Consider the following 18,078-nt stretch of genomic DNA (forward strand, 5'->3'; position numbering starts at 1 on the left):
AAAAGTAATAAATCCTCATCCAAGGATGATGACTCTTCACAAGAAAGCAGCAGCGATGACGAGGCTGGCAAACGGGTGCAAGCGCTCCAGAAAGACATGGAGTGAATGAGAAAAGAATTCAAAAAAATGAGAAGCACTGGTCGGAACGAAGGGGACATATGGTGCACTGAGTGCAAAGAGGAAGGGCACACGAAGGGTACTTGCCAAAAGAAGGCATTCTGCGAGATTTGCCAAGTGATGGGACACTCCACCAAGGAGTGCCCATACAACATGAAAACTCGAAGTACGCAAATGAACCAGGTGCTATTCACGGAGCAGGCCACAACATCCGCACCAGCGGGTACCAGCCAACATACTAACACAATGGCATCATCTGGAGGATATCGGGACAACAGACCCGGCGGCGAAAGGAATAGCAACAATAACAATAATGGAAGCCGTATCTAGTATGATGCCAAGGGCCGGCCAATTATCCAATGTAGGGCCTGTAATCAGTGGGGGCACTTCGCCCGTGATTGCACGAAGGAAGCCACCCCTCAGCACCTTTGCCATTGGTGTGGGCCAGGCGACCATGAGGACACAAATTGCCCGCAAGCAGGGGTTAATCTCCTCAACATTGAGAAGGCTGAGAAGACTGGTGAGAAAGAAGTACTGGAGATCACCCGCGCCCAAACGAAAAAAGCCACTTATCTCGACCCCCGTACGGAGAAGGAGAAATTACGGGAGGCAAAGGCCAATATTGAACGTGAGATGACGACCGAACGACGGGACAACGAGGTGGCGAGTACATCATCCCGTACGGAAGCGGAAAATAACATCATTGGGCAAATCTTGCAGATAGAGGTGCCGATAAAGGTAAAAGACCTTCTAGACTCTATGCTACAATTGAGGACTGCCACCCTCACCAATGTGCAAAGCACCGCAGTGTCGAGTGCACCACAGGTAGGGGTTCCCGCCACCGCATTATCGAGTGCACCACAGGTAGGGGTTCCTGCCACCGCATCGTCGAGTGCACCACAGGTACGGGTTCCTGCCACCGCATCGTCAAGTGCACCACAGGTAGGGGTTCCCGCCACCGCTTCGAAGAGTACACCATAGGTGGAGGCTTCCGTCAGCCCTTCGACTGACCCGATGTTACTAGCCTTGAGCAGTGGTAGACACCCAACTGTGGTAGAAATGGGTATCCGTGGGACCATTCTGAAGGACACCATTGTGGACGGGGGATCTAGGGTGAATGTACTACCAGAAGAAACATGGAAGCGGCTGGGGAAGCCCACCCTATGGCCACCCACATTCAACTTGGTGGGAGCAGACCAACACGGCATTAAGCCACTCGGCCTGTTGATGGCCCAGCAAGTGACAATTGGTACGCAACCACTCTTGTTAGATTTCGTGGTTATTCCCTCGAAGAAGAAAGGCTATGACGCCATCCTGGGGAGAGCGTGGTTGATCAACGCGAGGGTAAACCACAACTGGAAGAAAAATACACTTTCCATGGAGAAGGGAGGGCGGAAATATACCATTGACCTACACACCCAAGATGTCGATGAAGAGCTCACCTCTTCAGACTCGGACTCAGAGGACTCTAATAAAGGGGAAGGGGGTCCTGATGAAAGCAAGGGCAAGAACGCGATGGAGCCGAACAGTGAAGGGGTGCTCGAATTGGAGGGATGTTCTGAAGATGAGGTATGCTCACTTAACGGGCTCTTCCACTGGCAAATAGAGGATTACGAAATGTTCCAAAGCTACAGGCTCGAAGTAGAGGAACCAGAGCAACCAACAGAGGTGTACCTGCCGGAATACAAAGAATATTGGAAGGGAGACGCCCCAAACCCTGGCGACACAGATAATCCAAAGAGTGTTGGCAACGATTGGAACCCTGTATGGAAGACCGCAGTCTTCAAAATCTTTATTATTCTTCTTCTTCTTATGTACGGGAAGGAGGTCGTGGTCCCTGTAGAATTTGTGGTTCCAGGTCTTCCGATGGCCATTGAAAATAGACTTGCCACCAATGGGCCCAAATTGAAACCCTACCACGCGAAGCGCGCAGGGGACCCGAGAGGCCGGACAGACACCCGAGAGCCCGAAGGGGGACCCGAGAGGATGGAAGGGGACCTGAGAGGCCGGGCAGGCGACTCGAGAGGCACGGGACAAAAGGAGACTTTTGGGCAAGGAAAATCGAGAAGGATGAAGGGCGATCCCAGAGACAGGGGACCCGAGCCGAAGACTCTCTAGACAACTTTAAAAAAAAAACCCGTACGGTCGTATGAGACAGTTAACTGCACGGCAGGAAAAAAATTTGTGAAAAAAAAACACCACCGTACGGGGCCGTACGTCAGATGACCGTACGGTTGGAAAAAGAAAGAAAAAACGTACGGTCGTATGACAGGCGACCGTACGATCAAAAATTTATAAAAATGGAAAAAATCGCATGGTCGTACGACGGCGATCGTACGGACAAAAAATTATATTAAAAAAAAAAAGAAATATTATAAAAAAAGGAATGGACCACAGTACGACGGTGACCACCGGGTGGTGGTAACATCGTGCGGTGGTCAACCGCACACCCAGCATAAATCCCCGCACAGCCGCGCAGTCGTCATGGTCCGTCGTACGATGGAGGGGTGTAGGCCGCACGAGAAGGTGGCCGCACGATCGGAGGTGCCAATGCTATTGTTGACCGTACAAGGAGGTTGTATGGCTGGGGTGCCATCGGGGACATTACAATGCCAAAAAAAAAAACGACGACGGCCAGATTTAAAATGATTTGCTGGAGTTTGAAGCCAGGACACTGGAAATTCAGAGTGGAAAAGAAGGGTTTTTGGCATCTTAAAATATCACAGAAATGCAGTGCACCATGGACTTTCGTATGGTTCTGAGGGTTGTAAATTGGTGTTGGCAGCGGGGGCGCTGCCCCAGACCCCGCTGGGGGCGTTGCCCCTAGACCCCTAGTTTATTTTTTGAGCTACAATACACTTTTTCGAGTTGGGCGAAGGGCATCTGAGAAGTCATGGTAAGTGTGGGTTGTTCCGTACGGTGAGAAAGAAGCCTGACGCTAAGCATTGGCGGGGAAGCCATAAGCCGTAGAGGGAGACGGATTTGGAGGTTGGGAACAAACAGAGTTCGAGGGAAGGCATTGCAGGTCCGCGCAGTTGTATGACACTAGGGAGTTATTCAGTTCAGTTTTTGGCCTTTGGGGAGTGTGATGGAGGATTTGAGGTGTCTCCTAGCATTTGTGCCAGCGGATTGTGGCCACCTCCAGGCATGACTGGTACGCTTTGAGGAACTCGGAGTATGTCTCGGCTGGACGTGAGGTTGCCTTGGTGGATGCACAGAGGGCTCGGGAAGAGCTGACCACCAGGTTGGAGGCAATAGTCGCGTGAGACTTAGTTCAGCGTACCCAGGAGTTGGATGCCAGGAGAGCAGCACGGGTGGCTATCGAGGACAAATTGGCTAGGGAGATAGTATCAATTGAGTAGCAGTTGGTGGAAGCTGAGACTGAAAAACGTGTTTTGTAGACAAGTTTGGGTTAGGCACAGGAGGACTGTGATGGCAAAGGAAGCAATATTGGTGAAATCCGCACTTGAGCATCGGATGGTAGCAGAAAAGGGTTTTCAGGCGAGGACGCAGCAAGTGTATAAGATCCGGGCTCGACTGGCGTTAGTAGTTCCTGCCGTTCATCTCTATTTTGTATTAAGTCGTCGGAGTCGACTTCTTTTCTTGGGGGGGATGATGTTGCCGGGAATAATCATTATGTTATGTTGTTATATTATGTTTATGTTGTCGTCGGTAATAATGAGTTACGGTAGTCAGTTAGTTAGCCAATGGGTAGGTAGTTGGAGTCACGATGGTTGTGTTGCACCCCTTCAGGTATTATATATTGTGTACCTTTTCTTCAAAGTAGGATCATGATAGTCGTGTCAAATGTAATGTTATAAGCACTTGATGTACATGGACTGTTGAATTAACATAGAGACTGGTTATTTAATGTATTTCCATTATGTTCTGTGCATTTACTTTCTGCATTTAACCGTTTACCCGAGAGGGCAAACAGTTATTGCAACTTCATCTTTTGCTGCAACTCTTTCTTCACCTTCCTCTTTTGTTTTCAACATTTTCAAGCCTTTGCAAATACTTAACTCTACTACAATCTCCTCGTGTTCAACTTCCAAGAAGCTATCGATTCTTCTAATCTCCTTTTTCAAGATTACATCCTCATCTTTGTCAATCTGCTCATCAAACAAGGGATCCTCAAAGTCCATCATCTTCATCTCTACTGCAACCTCCTTGATCTCATTCTTCATGCCTTCCAACAAACATGTCTCTACCGCAAACTCTTCTTCATCTCCATTAATTATTGGACCTTCCAAGTCCTCTACTACATCCTCTTCCTCTGTGCCACACACAAAGCACTCTATTACATCTTCCTTCTTTCTTACAATCAAAACATCATTAGAAAGAAGATTATCCACGCCTCTTTTCTTCTCTGCTTTGCTCTTTTGAATTTAGCTCTTATATCATTCAACTGTTGCTACAACTCTATCATCTTCTCTCTCTATCAAAGTATAGAAATCCTTAGAATCCATCCAATGACAAATGTCATTTTCTTCTTCCACTTTTCCATCTTCAACTTCTTAAATCAACAACACTCTCAAGTCCTAGTGTAAACTACCTCACATTCGGCGATCTGTTTACACACTCAAGAAAACTTGCTCAACAACTTTTCTACATAGTTCCTCTTGCAACTTGCTCATATACACACTCCACCACAAATTTTGGTGCAAAACTGCCTCATGTTCGACACTCTATTTGCACACTCAAGGACACTACTTTGCAACAACTCACACACTCCAGATCTTGGTGCAAGACTACCTCATGCTCGATGCTTTGTTTGGACTCTCACGAACACCACTCTACAACAACTCACACACTCTACCACATATCCTGGTGCAAGGCTAACTCACATTTGATGCTCTATCTACACGCTTAAAAACATTGGCTCGGCGACAACTCACACACTCTACCCACAAATCTTGGTGCAAGACTGCCTCATATTTGGCGCTCTATCTACACACTCGGAAACATTGGCTCGGATACCACTTATAAAGGGTGTAGACACCTACCCTAATTAAATAAATATAATTATTTTATCCTAAGCCTTCTATTAATTAAATAGATCTTTATTTATTTAATTGATTCACTTAGCCTTTTCTAGCCTTTTCTTATTTAAATAAATATTATTTTTATTTAAATTATCCTTTCCCTAAATTAAATAAATATTTTTTATTTATTTAATTGGTTTCACTTCCTCTATTAATTAAATGAATTTTTATTTATTTAATTAATTCATTAGATTTTTCCCTCCATAACACTTGTCATTTATCTCTTGATTTTATCTTAACCACCTTTCTAATATTTTATCCTTTTCCCTACCTTCCTTTTAATCCTAGCCGACCATTTATCATTGCACCTCTTAATCCTATCCCTCCTTTTCCTAAGGTGTCTTCTATATAAGAGGATTCTTTCATCCTTATCGACCCTAATCCTGTAGCCTAACTAATCAGTGATCAATCAATCTTCATGTGATCAAGCGACTTCACAACCACAATCCGTTCTTTGTTGAGCTCTTGTGCACACATAAAATCTGAAAGCAATCATATCAAACAAGATCGATGGAGATAGGAAAGAATGGAGATCAAACCCTACCGAGCATGTGAATGGTATAATCTTTCTATTTTGTTGTGATTTGCATGTTTTAGATTCTTCATTGGTGTGTGGTGGATTTTTTATTGTAGAACTAGGATTTATGTGGTTGGATCTTTGTTGGTTTTACAATAGTTTAATCTTCCAATTTTCACCGTATACAAAGGTACTCCCCTTACACACCCAAAACACATGCTCTGAGACCATTGTTGAAGGTACTCCACCCAACACTACTATGATACCATTGATGAAAGGTACTCCACCCAACATTCACACATAGCATAACAAACAAAATAACACAGAAATTTGAAAGAAACAACCTGCCTTCTATTTCTCAATAAAATGAATATAAATTTATCAATTACAAAATATTAGACACTTAGGCTTTATAACTTTGCAAGTTGGAGCTACAAGCTTGCTTTTCAAGCTCTATAAAGAAAGACTCAACTCTCAATGATCAAGTCCACTCTAAATGATCCAATCAACTCTAGATGATGAAACAACTAGCCTAAGCCCCAATTTATAGTTATCTTGTGCCTCCTAGAAATCTCATGCCCTCTCTTGGTGAACAACACATGGCCACCAAGTAAATTTGAAGAACACGTGATTATACTGAGAGGGGGGGGGTGAATCAGTATAATGAAACTTTTCAATTTAATATGATTAAGTTATCCAAGACAATTATGCACATATATACAATAACAAAAGAATTTGAATGGAAACCCAATGAGGGAGAAAACCACTAAAATGGATATTGTATATTTATATTTCTTTTACAATGTTTGTGAGCAACAACCCACTGGAAGCACCAACCTCCTAATTCTGTTTTGTGAGCACCAACCCACTGGAAGCACCAACTCTCAAATCTGAACTTTGTGAGCACCAACTCCCACTTTTGTGAGCACCAACCCACTTCACATATATCTGATTTTCAACCTTTACAATGTTGCTGTACCAACTGATGATGGATTATATTCTTCTCAAATTTCCTTTTTCAAACTGTTACAATGCTGATCATGAATCTGTCACAAAAACTGATTATAAACTTTTATAAATCTAAATGCTTCATAAGTCTGCTAAACTCTGCTTCATAAAGTCTTCACAAATATACTCATAGAATATTCACAAATCTGTACATGGATTAGAGTCTTCATAAATCTCTTTTATATCTGCATATACATATTCGTATATTTCTTGTGTATGATTGATCTTCCCACGCACACTCACACTCATAAAATATATTCTTTTATTTTTATTTCCATACACTCAACACTACTTTCCTTTTCAGATTATTATATTAGCATTTCTTTATCTCAACATTCACACATACCACATAATATACACACATATTATTCCATTACAAATACTCTCTGTCTGAAAATTATTTCCAGAATTATTTATTCAGCGTACACGTCCACACTTACTGCAGCATACACTCTCCACATATAGATCTTCTTTTATTTTTTTTCACAATAACTCTATACCCAGCGACACTTGTGTCTGATTATATTATCTGATTATATTTTCTGAATAACACACCTCTTAGATGAGACACGTCCTTTTTAAATTAAATTCTGTTTAACTTGCTCCTAATCGCACCTTTTGGATATTAACAAGATATTCTTTGTTTGTTATCTTGAATAGATTAAGTGTTTTATCCATTCTTTTAGCCACGTATTATTTCAATTATTATAAAATCAAATGCCACGACTTTAATCAATATGTTTGCCAAATCACATGAATTTGCCCCTTTTGATGCTGCTAAGAAGTGCTTCGACTTGCGAACTATTTTGTCGCTGCTGTCATAATAGACTTGTGGATTTTAGCATTGAGATCATCTTATATTGCCTTTTGTTCATGATCGCACAAACTGATATGACCGTATATTCTTGCTTCATTAATATAGATCGCACCAATGAATCATCGCACCTCTACTATTTTCAATAAATCACTGCATATTATGAATAAGTCACTGACTACAATATGTTGTCACTGCTCATTATATTTCTTAGTGTCTTTGTGGCTGTCAAAAATAAATTTAGAAAACTGTGCCGATGTAAACAATTCTAATCGCTGCTGTTGATAAGGAAGTCGTTGCTCTTAATGATTTAAACCTTTAATATTAACAATCTTAGTTGGCTGTCTTCAGTCACATATTTGTCTGATAAACCTGACCCTTCAGATTTATGAAGTCGACCCTTCAGTAAGTCATATCTTCCACCAGATCGATGGATTACCATTCATTCCAAATGCCCCGAATGACTAGAAGATTTGTACTAGTCTTGATTACTACTATGTTCACAATTTTCCCGAACCTTGTCTTTGTTGTATTATAATGATAGCTATCAATACAAACTAAAATCACTGTTACCTTGTTGACTTGGCTTGATTGATACAAACTAGTAAATTGCTGCATAAGTCATATATGGATATCGCTGTTCTCCATATCACACATCGACCTCTTAATATAGGAAATACATTATATATTAATATGCCTTCAAACATGATAGGCACTTATAACTGGGTGCATGTATGCATGATGTTTGTCTTCAAAGAGCATCTATATACAGCCACACACTTGCAAATATCGTCTTCCAAAACTGATAAGATATCTTCATTTACAGTCTTTCAACAATCTAGTATAGGGATTAATTGTCTTCAAAGAGCATATACACAGTCATATATATAACCTGGTGTATACTGTCAATTCATTTTGTTCTTATTTACTTTATATTCTCAGTCAATATGCTCTGATCACTACTGGCTATTTACTGTATACATATATTTCTGAGTATCACTATTTTGGCATCAATGACAATATTCCCATCAAAATTAACACACAACCAATAAGAGACTACAACTTCCCCAAAAGGGCGCCTAAGGTGGTATCTCTTCAATTTTCCAAAGTGGGCGCCTAAAGAGCTGACTTTTCCCATTCTTCTTTACAAACACCAATATATGTATAAGCTTGACTGTTCCCCTTCCCCAAGTGGATGCCAAGATGGAGAATTTCTCCATTTTGCCTTATAATTAATGCTAAAATGTGTTCCATCATGAAAATAACAATTGCCATTTGACGTAGGCCACAAATATTAAATTATTTTATCCCCCTATGCCTCCTTGAACACTTGCCAAGGTACATGGAGATCTATAATAGTGTGCATTTAATTTTATTCCCCTAACTGAATTAAATAAATGTTTTTAAGTGATGCAAGATTGCTCCTACATCACCATGTGTGAGTATTTATAGAAAAACATTTTAGGATGGTACAAATGGTATTACAATACAGTGGATATAAAAACTGTGGACTGAAAAAACTACTTATATTAGCCAAAACAAATAATTCTTGGAGTCCCTCGAGTCCATGCGTTGACCTTTGGTGGGGAGTACATAAGTAGTGTAGAATATGTAAAATTTCCTAACACGTATCCAACACTTTATGTGTAATTTGTAATGTCCCCATTTTGCGAGCATCAGAGTTTGTAAGAATTAGCCTATCATTTGACCCTCGTAGGCTAACAATTATTGATAGAGGGCCTCGTGTGGCAGTTATTTGGTGATTAGAGACATTACTCTTCAGCTGGATTCAGGTTTTGGCCTTTGCACAAGTTTTTCGACTCAGATTGGCACACTTACTATTTATAGTAAGTCACTATTCAGGGTTTCTATTTTTAGACAGGCATCCAATCACATGGAGAACAGGGAGAGCCGACTCCTGGCTCAGACGGCTTAGCAATCAGACAAGTACATCAAGAGATATTAAAGTTTAAGTGACTTAAGTGATTTATTTAATATTTTAATATTATTATAAAGTTCTAAAGTAACTTTATAATAATAAAGTCACTTTAATATTATAATGTGTGAATATGTCTTTAATCCCACATTGGCCAAGAAAGTGTTCGAGCTCTCATAAGAAAGAATAAAAAGGGACTTAAGAGCTCATTTTATATCATCCATCCAGAGAATTGATATTTGTTTGTTATGAACTTGGGAGAAGAAGCCAAGGGTTTCTGATTCAGTCAGCCATTGGAGAGCGACAATTCTTCAGTGTTGCAACCATTTGAGGTGGTGAAATATCCACTGAATTTGGCATTTCAGGAGAGCTTCATTCTGGAGTTCTATTTGGGCTTTAAAAAGAAGGGAAGACATCTAGGGTATGCAGATTTTCGAATATATATTAATTGCAGACCTACAGTTTCATTTGGCAGCCATTAAAAATCAGAATTGAAGCAATCATTTCAAGATACAATTGCTGCTACAATACCCGCGCTACAATAGATGCTACAGTAACCGCGCTACAGTACTCGCGCTACAGTAATCCGTGAATAGTGAAACGCTACAGTGGCGTGAATAGTGACGTGCTACAGTACTAAGAAATCAAGCATTTAATTGGCAAATTATTCGTAGCTACAGCAGGAACGTGTTTAATTGGCAGTCCATTGAAGAGTGGAGACCATCATTTGCAGCAAGCATTTTACATATCAGGTTCTCTAATTTTGTTGTCATAAGTTTTGGAAATTACATGTTATACCTTTGTAACTATTTGGTGTGAGAATAACTAATAAAAACTTCATTATGCTGCTGCCACATAATTTCTAGTTTGCATGCCAAGTGTTTGATGATTTGTCAAGCAGCTGTAGTTGTTATTTTTAGTTACTTATATGCATCAAAATCAATTGGCATATCATTTCTATGACATTGTTAGTCAATCTTTCATGGTTAGAGGCATTCAAAACATTAATTGCAATGTACAAGACCCAAACAATACAAACAGAAAACTCATAACAGCAAGTACAGACTTTGCAAGACAAGTGTTTGACAAAATTCCCAAGGGTAGAAATCAATGATTTAAGGGCAAAGTTAGTAAGGGTTCTTACAGTGGTATCAGAGCGGTTTCCTGCCAACCTGTTGGGTGATGGTTGCATTCAATTGGTGGGAAAATCATCCGTGTACAAATCAGTTTTGATTTGGTTTTCAGTTGGGTAGTGAAAATGGGCTACATGACAACATTGTTCAGCGATAAACAGGCACTGAAAGAACTTGAACAATCACAATACAAGCTCAGCCGAGAGTTGTTGCGTTTAGAGCAAACGCTTTCAAAGTTTGGGTTGCCTAAAAGATTCAATTCACTTCCTACCAGCAAAGGTCGAACACCACAAAACAAAGAAGAAGAAGTGGTTAGCATGTTTAAGGAGTATAGCACTCTTCCTCAAAAAATTAAGAAGGAACTTCCTTTCATGAGTTACATGGATTTGCACCCGAGTCCTTGCCATAAGACAGAGTTTGCAAGGAAGAAACATCACACTATAGCTCATGAATTGTTTACACATGAAATGGATAGAGATTCTACACATAAGGATGATACAACTCTTCATCAAAATGATTTGGTATCTTCAAATTCCTATGAAGTATGCAGAAATTTATATGATGAATTTGATAGACATGCTGATTTGATTCAAGAAGACACTAGCACAGCTTTGGGTAATGATTTATCTACATCATCCTTGCAAGAGGTGACTCAAGAAATTTCTAATATAGAGGCTACTTCTGATTTTCATGACAGCGATGATGAAACTTTGCATGAGCATGAGACAGCAGTGTTTTCACATGTGCAAAATGATCCTATTGAATTGTCACATGAAAGTACTCAGAAATTGGGTACTAATGATGCATTGTATGTGGAGGATTCATGTCATGGTGAGTCTGATTTTCCAGATCAGACCTTTGAAAACAAGCTAGAAGATTCATATGTTGATACGGAATCCCAAGATCGTGCTTTGGATGGGCATGCAGTTACTTTGAGAGTGGAGGTGTGTGAAGATACTGTCGTACCAGCAACTTCTACCTTATCAATTGAGCCATCCTTTGAGGTACAAAGCAGCAGTACCTTAGATGTTGAGGTGTGCATGGATGAAAGCACACATGATGCTGCTTATCATGTAGTGAGTGATGACGAATCAGCCTCATATCATAGTGCATATTGTGAACCGGAAAACTTGTATGGGGGTCATAAGCTACAGAATCCTCATCATTTGGTTGGGCAACTAAAAGTGAATGAAAATATGATTGCCACAACCATTGAGCATTTTGATGTTGCTCGTCAGATGTTGGCTACCTATGGTTGGAGTACTCCTTTGACAGATGAGCATGGTGATAGTGGTTTTTCCCTTGCAGAGATACATGCACTTCGAGAAGCAATTGGAATGATGAAACAAAATTACCTAAAACTACTTGCGGATAGGGATTTTCTTCTCGAGTGGGATTGCATTTGTTATGATGCATTGAAGGGAAAGGAGGAGCAGGTCGATGAGCTCACTCATGAGCTTGAGGTGACTATGGACTCATTGCAGAGTGCCGAGTTGGCTCTTCAAGAGTCACAGTTACAGATTGAGAAGCTTACCGAGGAGTTGAGTTTGGCACAGTCTTCACCAACTGCAGATATAGTACAGTTATATACAGAGGCAGTTGATGAGGATTTTATATCCACTGGTTGTAGTGAGGATGTGGTTACATCTATCACAAATATAGGTACGAAAGTTTCAGCTGGGATGAGTACCTTGGTTGAGAGCAGTAGAGAACCACTAGTTGCATCAAGTTATCCTGAGGTCAGTACTGTGACAGTTGATGCAGGACAGTTTATTGGTAGCTCTTGTGTCACTATGGTGGATTCTCTTGAGAGTTGTGTGGTAGTAGTACACAACGCTACTCCGTCCTCACAGGGCATTTGCAGAGTGTCATCTAGTTGGGAGTATGGCTCCCATGTTGATTTGTTTCCATCTCCTGGAAGCAAATCTGTCACTTCATCCCATGCAGCTGATTTTGGATGTCAGCTTGTTGTTTTTCAGAATCAAAGGGATCAGCTGCTCGATTCAAGTGTTGTTAGTGATGAGCCATTGACAGAGGTTGGAGCATTTTACCGCGACTACACAGTGAGGAGTGCTCATCATTTTTCTTTTGATCCACACACAGAGGACTTGATGATGCATCCGTGTGGATTGGCTCCGAGATGCCATCCTTTGTGGGATGGGTATTCATCATCTTCAGAAGATGGGATTAGCAGTTGCGAGCGCCCGACTCAGCAGTTTATGGGGGATTACTTGCAGGGACAGCTGTCAGTTATACATCATGCTGATATGTATCCAACAGGGTTTGCTACTTCTATGTCACAAAGTTTTCTTATGGGTACATGGTTACAGGATGACTATGGTGTCAGTGGGCATGATGGTTTGGTTAGTTATCACATCCATGGGAGTTTACCGAGAGCTGTAGAGAGATATTGTGTTATAGACGCTTCCAGATATTTTTATCTCTATATGGCGAATGGATGTGGGGTTCAGTTGTTTTGGGATCCAGGAGGCGACAGGTTTGGCACAGTGTATTGGATGGGTCCCATTGGTTTGCTTCACCACTTCTGGCATGGTGAAGTTGAGATCAGAGTAGCGCAGAGGAAGTCAGAGGGTATTAGGCTTGGTAGACTTCCATTCCGGGTTTGGGATCCAGGGATATTGTGCGCAACTATGTTTATGTTGGTGCTACAGGAGTTGGTTAAGGATGTGTGGGACATTTCACAATTCTCCTTTTGGGCCTCCCGAGGATTGGAGTTTCTTTGCAGTGGAGATTGCTTGGGGACAAGCAATTTCAAGGAGGGCGGACTGTAATGTCCCCATTTTGCGAGCATCAGAGTTGTAAGAATTAGCTTATCATTTGACCCTCGTAGGCTAACAATTATTGATAGAGGGCCTCGTGTGGCAATTACTTGGTGATTAGAGACATTACTCTTCAGCTGGATTCAGGTTTTGGCCTTTGCACAGGTTTTTTGACTCAGATTGGCACACTTACTATTTATAGTAAGTTACTATTTTGGGAGAGTCAGGGTTCCTATTAATAGAAAGACACCTGAGCAGAGCTTATTGGCAGTGTCGACCTTGATTGGGCCTTTGCAGCTATTTCTAGACTCAGTTCCACATACTTACTATTTATAGTAAGTCACTATTCAAGGTTTCTATTTTTAGACAGGCATCCAATCGCATGGAGAACAGGGAGAGTCGACTCCTGGCTCAGACGGCTTAGCAATCAGACAAGTACATCAAGAGATATTAAAGTTTAAGTGACCTAAGTGATTTATTTAATATTTTAATATTATTATAAAGTTCTAAAGTAACTTTATAATAATAAAGTCACTTTAATATAATAAAGTGCATTAAGTGAATAATTTAATGTGGGAATAAATCTTTTATCCCACATTGGCCAGGAAGGTGTTTGAGCTCTCTTAAGGAAAGAATAAAAGGAAAGGCAAGAGTTCATTCTCGGCATCCAGTTGATGAATAGTATTTTGATTGATTTTTATTGTGGAGCCTAGGGCTTTCGCAATTTTCTTCTTTGATCATAGGAAACGAAAACTTCCTATTGATAGCAATTTTGAAGGTGTGAAATAACACCTGAATTATTGCAGTTGTGGGAAAGAATATTTCAGTTCTTTCATTTGTGCAAATTGGTGAAGTTTTCTACAAGGGTTTGAAGTTTATTGTGGGAGAACATTTATAATTGGTTGTGAGTCATCCTTCTTTGGCACATGGAGTTATATCATTCTTGTTGGGAGAGATTATCAACAAATTATTCAAGGTTTTAAGAGCAGATTGCAAGTTTGTTCTTGCTGCTACAGTGTGCATGAACAGTGCGCGTGAACAGTGCGCTACAGTGCCGTGAATAGTGTGCATGAACAGTGCGCTACAGTAGTTTGAGTTCTATAGAAGGGGATTTAGAAAGGTTGAACAGCTATATATATTTGACAAGGGATTTGCATATGAGGAGAATCAAACCAATATATCAAGGCAGCCATTGAAATACCAGGTTTTCTATCTATGGTCATTGTATTAGAAAATCATTACTTCATTGCATCATTTTCTATTATGATTATATCATGAAATATTTGGAGGTTGCATATGATTAATGGAAATATAATTTGCATATTCCACATTCATGGTAACATTCAACGTTGATCAGCCATTTAGCTTTCATGCCAATTGTTTGCTTAAATGCCTAATGGCTGTAGGTGTACTTTGGGATGCATGACAAGTGTTTGTCTTAATGTCAACTAGTTGTACTAGTTAATTTCAGTCATTACATATGTGTGGAAAGGTCTAAAACAGCTAGTATATCATTTCTATAACAACTTTGCATTGTTAGAAGCTTTCCATAACTTCATTTGCAGCCTACAAACCCAAAGAAGACAAATAAAGAATTCACTACAGCGGCTTCAAACATTGTATGCCAAATGTTTGACAATATTCCTTGGTGTTCATATAAGCAAAACAGGGTCAGATTAGCCAAGGGATATTACATAATTTCCATCTTTTGGATAGTATGCAGCCATGTCTCTGATGATTGATTTTTGGGGCGTTCCCTATTTAATTGGATTGATGGCTATAAGATCCCTAGAAAATTTGAAAATAAAAAATATAAGCAAAGAAAAATAGGCTCTTCCTTAGAGAAAGTCATACCCTTCAATATGTAATGGTTATGATAATGAATAATCTAATTTCATAGAGCTATGAAACACTGGAGAGAAATAAGATCCATATATTTCTGGCTTCTCGATATCCTAATGTGTTAATCTTACGAAAGTACAGTAAAGTGTATTTATGAAAGTATGGTAGAACAAATTTGTGGTGATTGTATACGAAAAAACTTGTATATCTGTTCTAGTCCTAAAGTGTATTCATGAAAGTATGGTAGAACAAATTTGTGGTGATTGTATACGAGAAAACTTGTATATCTGTTCTGTCCTATAATTTTGGGTCACTGTGAACATCACTGAGACCAGACTATTTTCAGTCATGAACAGGCCCCAGTCTTGGGCATGCTATTACATATGCATGTCTGCTGAGTTCTTATTCGTTTTCCCATCATCGTTGATGTAGGGATTTGAACTTGAGTAACTATCTTTACGAATGTACAACTTCATCAATACACCACAATCCTTGGAACATGTATTACTCCTATCTTATTAATTAGATCTCATGTACTAACTGGGCTTTCATGCAATGGGTTTTCCCTCACAATTTTATGTTTATAGCTTTGAGCTCACACTTTTACAGCACAAGTTGAATAGACGAGTCATCGTTGTTAGAGGTGAATTAGCTGCTCTTTTTCTCGAGTTTTGATTGCAAATCTTACCTGATTGTTCAATTGTGTCTTTTTTATTGAATGATTATTTTACTATAGTTCGCAATAGTGCAACTTCCACTCTATAATTGTTGTCAATAATTGCACTGTGTTGTGAATTCAAGAGCTCTCTTCAGGGCCTCGATGAATCTTAATATGATTTTTTCTTGATTGATCCAAGTTTTATTTCTCCAGGGCCGGGAAAGGTTAGGCGGAAAATCACTTTACATCCTGGTAGAATCTGTTTAATGCCTTGGAACAATTGCGGATATCATGGGCGTAATGCATTTGCAGGTTAAGAGATTACTATGATAACATTATTCTTTGTACTGCATGAGTTATGGTGAAGTGGACCTAGTAGCTGAGGTCAGACTCTGAATTGGAAATCTTAATTGACAATTTGGTATACCTCTTGTTTATTGATTTCAAACTTTAAACTGGGTATGCTTTAGTTTCCAGGTCACATTAGATACATTTTAAGAGCCTTTCAGATTCTTAAAGAACTTCTAACACTCTTGGCAGTAGTACAAAATTAACTGAACTAAAGCTTCCGGTCTTGGTCTAAGGTTTCCTAATCGGGATATTGTAAAGAACTGTTTCTTCCTGACATAGTATGGATATATCAGATCATTGGTTCCTAACATGGTTAAATGCATCTGGGTGATAGACATATGCTTCAATGTGGTTTTACATATATAACTTTTTTCTGGGATATTTTGTTTGCGTGGTATTATTGTTAGCAGCTAAGAAAAGAATTGAGTTGGATCTCCGCCATGTTACTCTTTTGATCATAATTTGGCTCTGCTGTATTCATTTTGATGCATATCATGCTTTTTATCCAGTAGCCTCTTTAAAAAATAAATGTTTGGAGTAGAAAAATGTTTTCTGAAAAGCCCTGGTAAGCAGTACACTGCCATGATGGTGATATTTAAATCTCAAAATATTTATAATAAAAAAACTACATGCTTCAGGTTCTGAATAAATTTAGTAAGCTAAAGCAGCCAGAATTATAGGAAATTCAATTAATATAACCACTATGGGAGCTTGGGATTTGTGAAATATTATTGAATTTTTAAGATTCTGTTGAGCTCATTTTGGCCCTTATATTCTGATTATTGATACAGTCATCAATAAAAATTCTTGTGCTAAATGCATACATGAAAATGATATTAATATGTGTAAGGATTGAGAAATAATCAAGAATCTATTTTCAAGAATGATTTTGATTAATTATGCATAGCAAACGCTTGCTTCTAAATGCCCTTTTGTATTTTCCAATTAAATCGTATGGTGGTGGAAGTTGCATTCGTCGAATGCGATTTTTGTCTGAAGTTTGATAATTAATATGAAATCGCTATTTTATCAACCTTCTTTCAATGCCAAATTGTGAGATAATGGACGTATACAAGTTAATGTGCAAGAGCTTAACATGTAAATTATTCCATGGTTTTCCACTACAGACAGGTTTTTTCTATTTAGTGCAAAAAAAAATAGTTAATAAGAGAAATTTTAGGTATTTTGGAAAAAATTTAGTTTTAGACAAATATTGAGATTTTAAAAATAGAAAAAAGAGGAGAATTAAGATAAAAAATATTTTGGAAATTAGTTAAATATAAATTATAAAAAATTAAATTAATAAGATAAATTGAGAATAAATATAATTATTACTTAGTTAAATGTGAGTTTTATAAAATTAGTTGGACATACATAAGAAATGGTGATAGAATGTAAGGAAGATTTCAATTTATTTATTTTTTAAAGAACTTTTTTAAAGTAAAATATAAATTGCATTTTCTATTTAAGTTTAATAACAAAGATTCATTTTCTGTATGTATAGATGAATGTATTTTTTTGTTACTTATTATTAAAGTTATAAAATGTAAACATTAATTGAATAAAAGGGTAAAAACTTTATTGAAAATCAGACACAAGAATTACTAAGAGATCCAGAGCCTCGAGGCCCCAGAAAAAAACCACCAACCCAGCCTCAGATCATTCAACTCAAAACCCTCCATGTCCTCAGTGAAAATCTTCTGCAAGTCCTGACAGTAATCCTTGGAGAGATGCTCCCAACCTTCAACTTTCCAATCACTACCATGTTCTGAGGCCCACTTGGCCAAACAATCAGTTCATCTATTCCATTCTCGAGGGATGTGGATGAAAGACACCTGCTCCATTAAAGAGCTAATTTGGAGAATCTGTTGGACAAT

At 39.1% G+C, this 18,078-nt stretch overlaps 1 protein-coding gene across 3 annotated transcripts in view; it reads left to right on the top strand.

The window, feature by feature from the left end:
• The window catches only part of LOC131045313 (adenine phosphoribosyltransferase 1), a 232,668-nt gene extending 216,086 nt beyond the window's left edge, over positions 1-16,582 (top strand). For 2 of the 3 annotated variants that reach the window (XM_057978884.2, XM_057978886.2), the window contains exon 6: positions 16,064-16,582. In XM_057978884.2, coding sequence (XP_057834867.1) covers positions 16,064-16,117 — 54 coding nt within the window. In that variant the 3' untranslated portion in view covers positions 16,118-16,582. Of the gene's footprint in view, positions 1-16,049 lie in introns of all 3 variants that reach the window. The other variant, XM_057978885.2, reaches the window with a different exon arrangement.
• Positions 16,583-18,078: the final 1,496 nt, after the last annotated feature.

This window comes from Cryptomeria japonica, chromosome 3 (assembly GCF_030272615.1).
Source record: "Cryptomeria japonica chromosome 3, Sugi_1.0, whole genome shotgun sequence".
Lineage (NCBI taxonomy): Eukaryota > Viridiplantae > Streptophyta > Pinopsida > Cupressales > Cupressaceae > Cryptomeria > Cryptomeria japonica.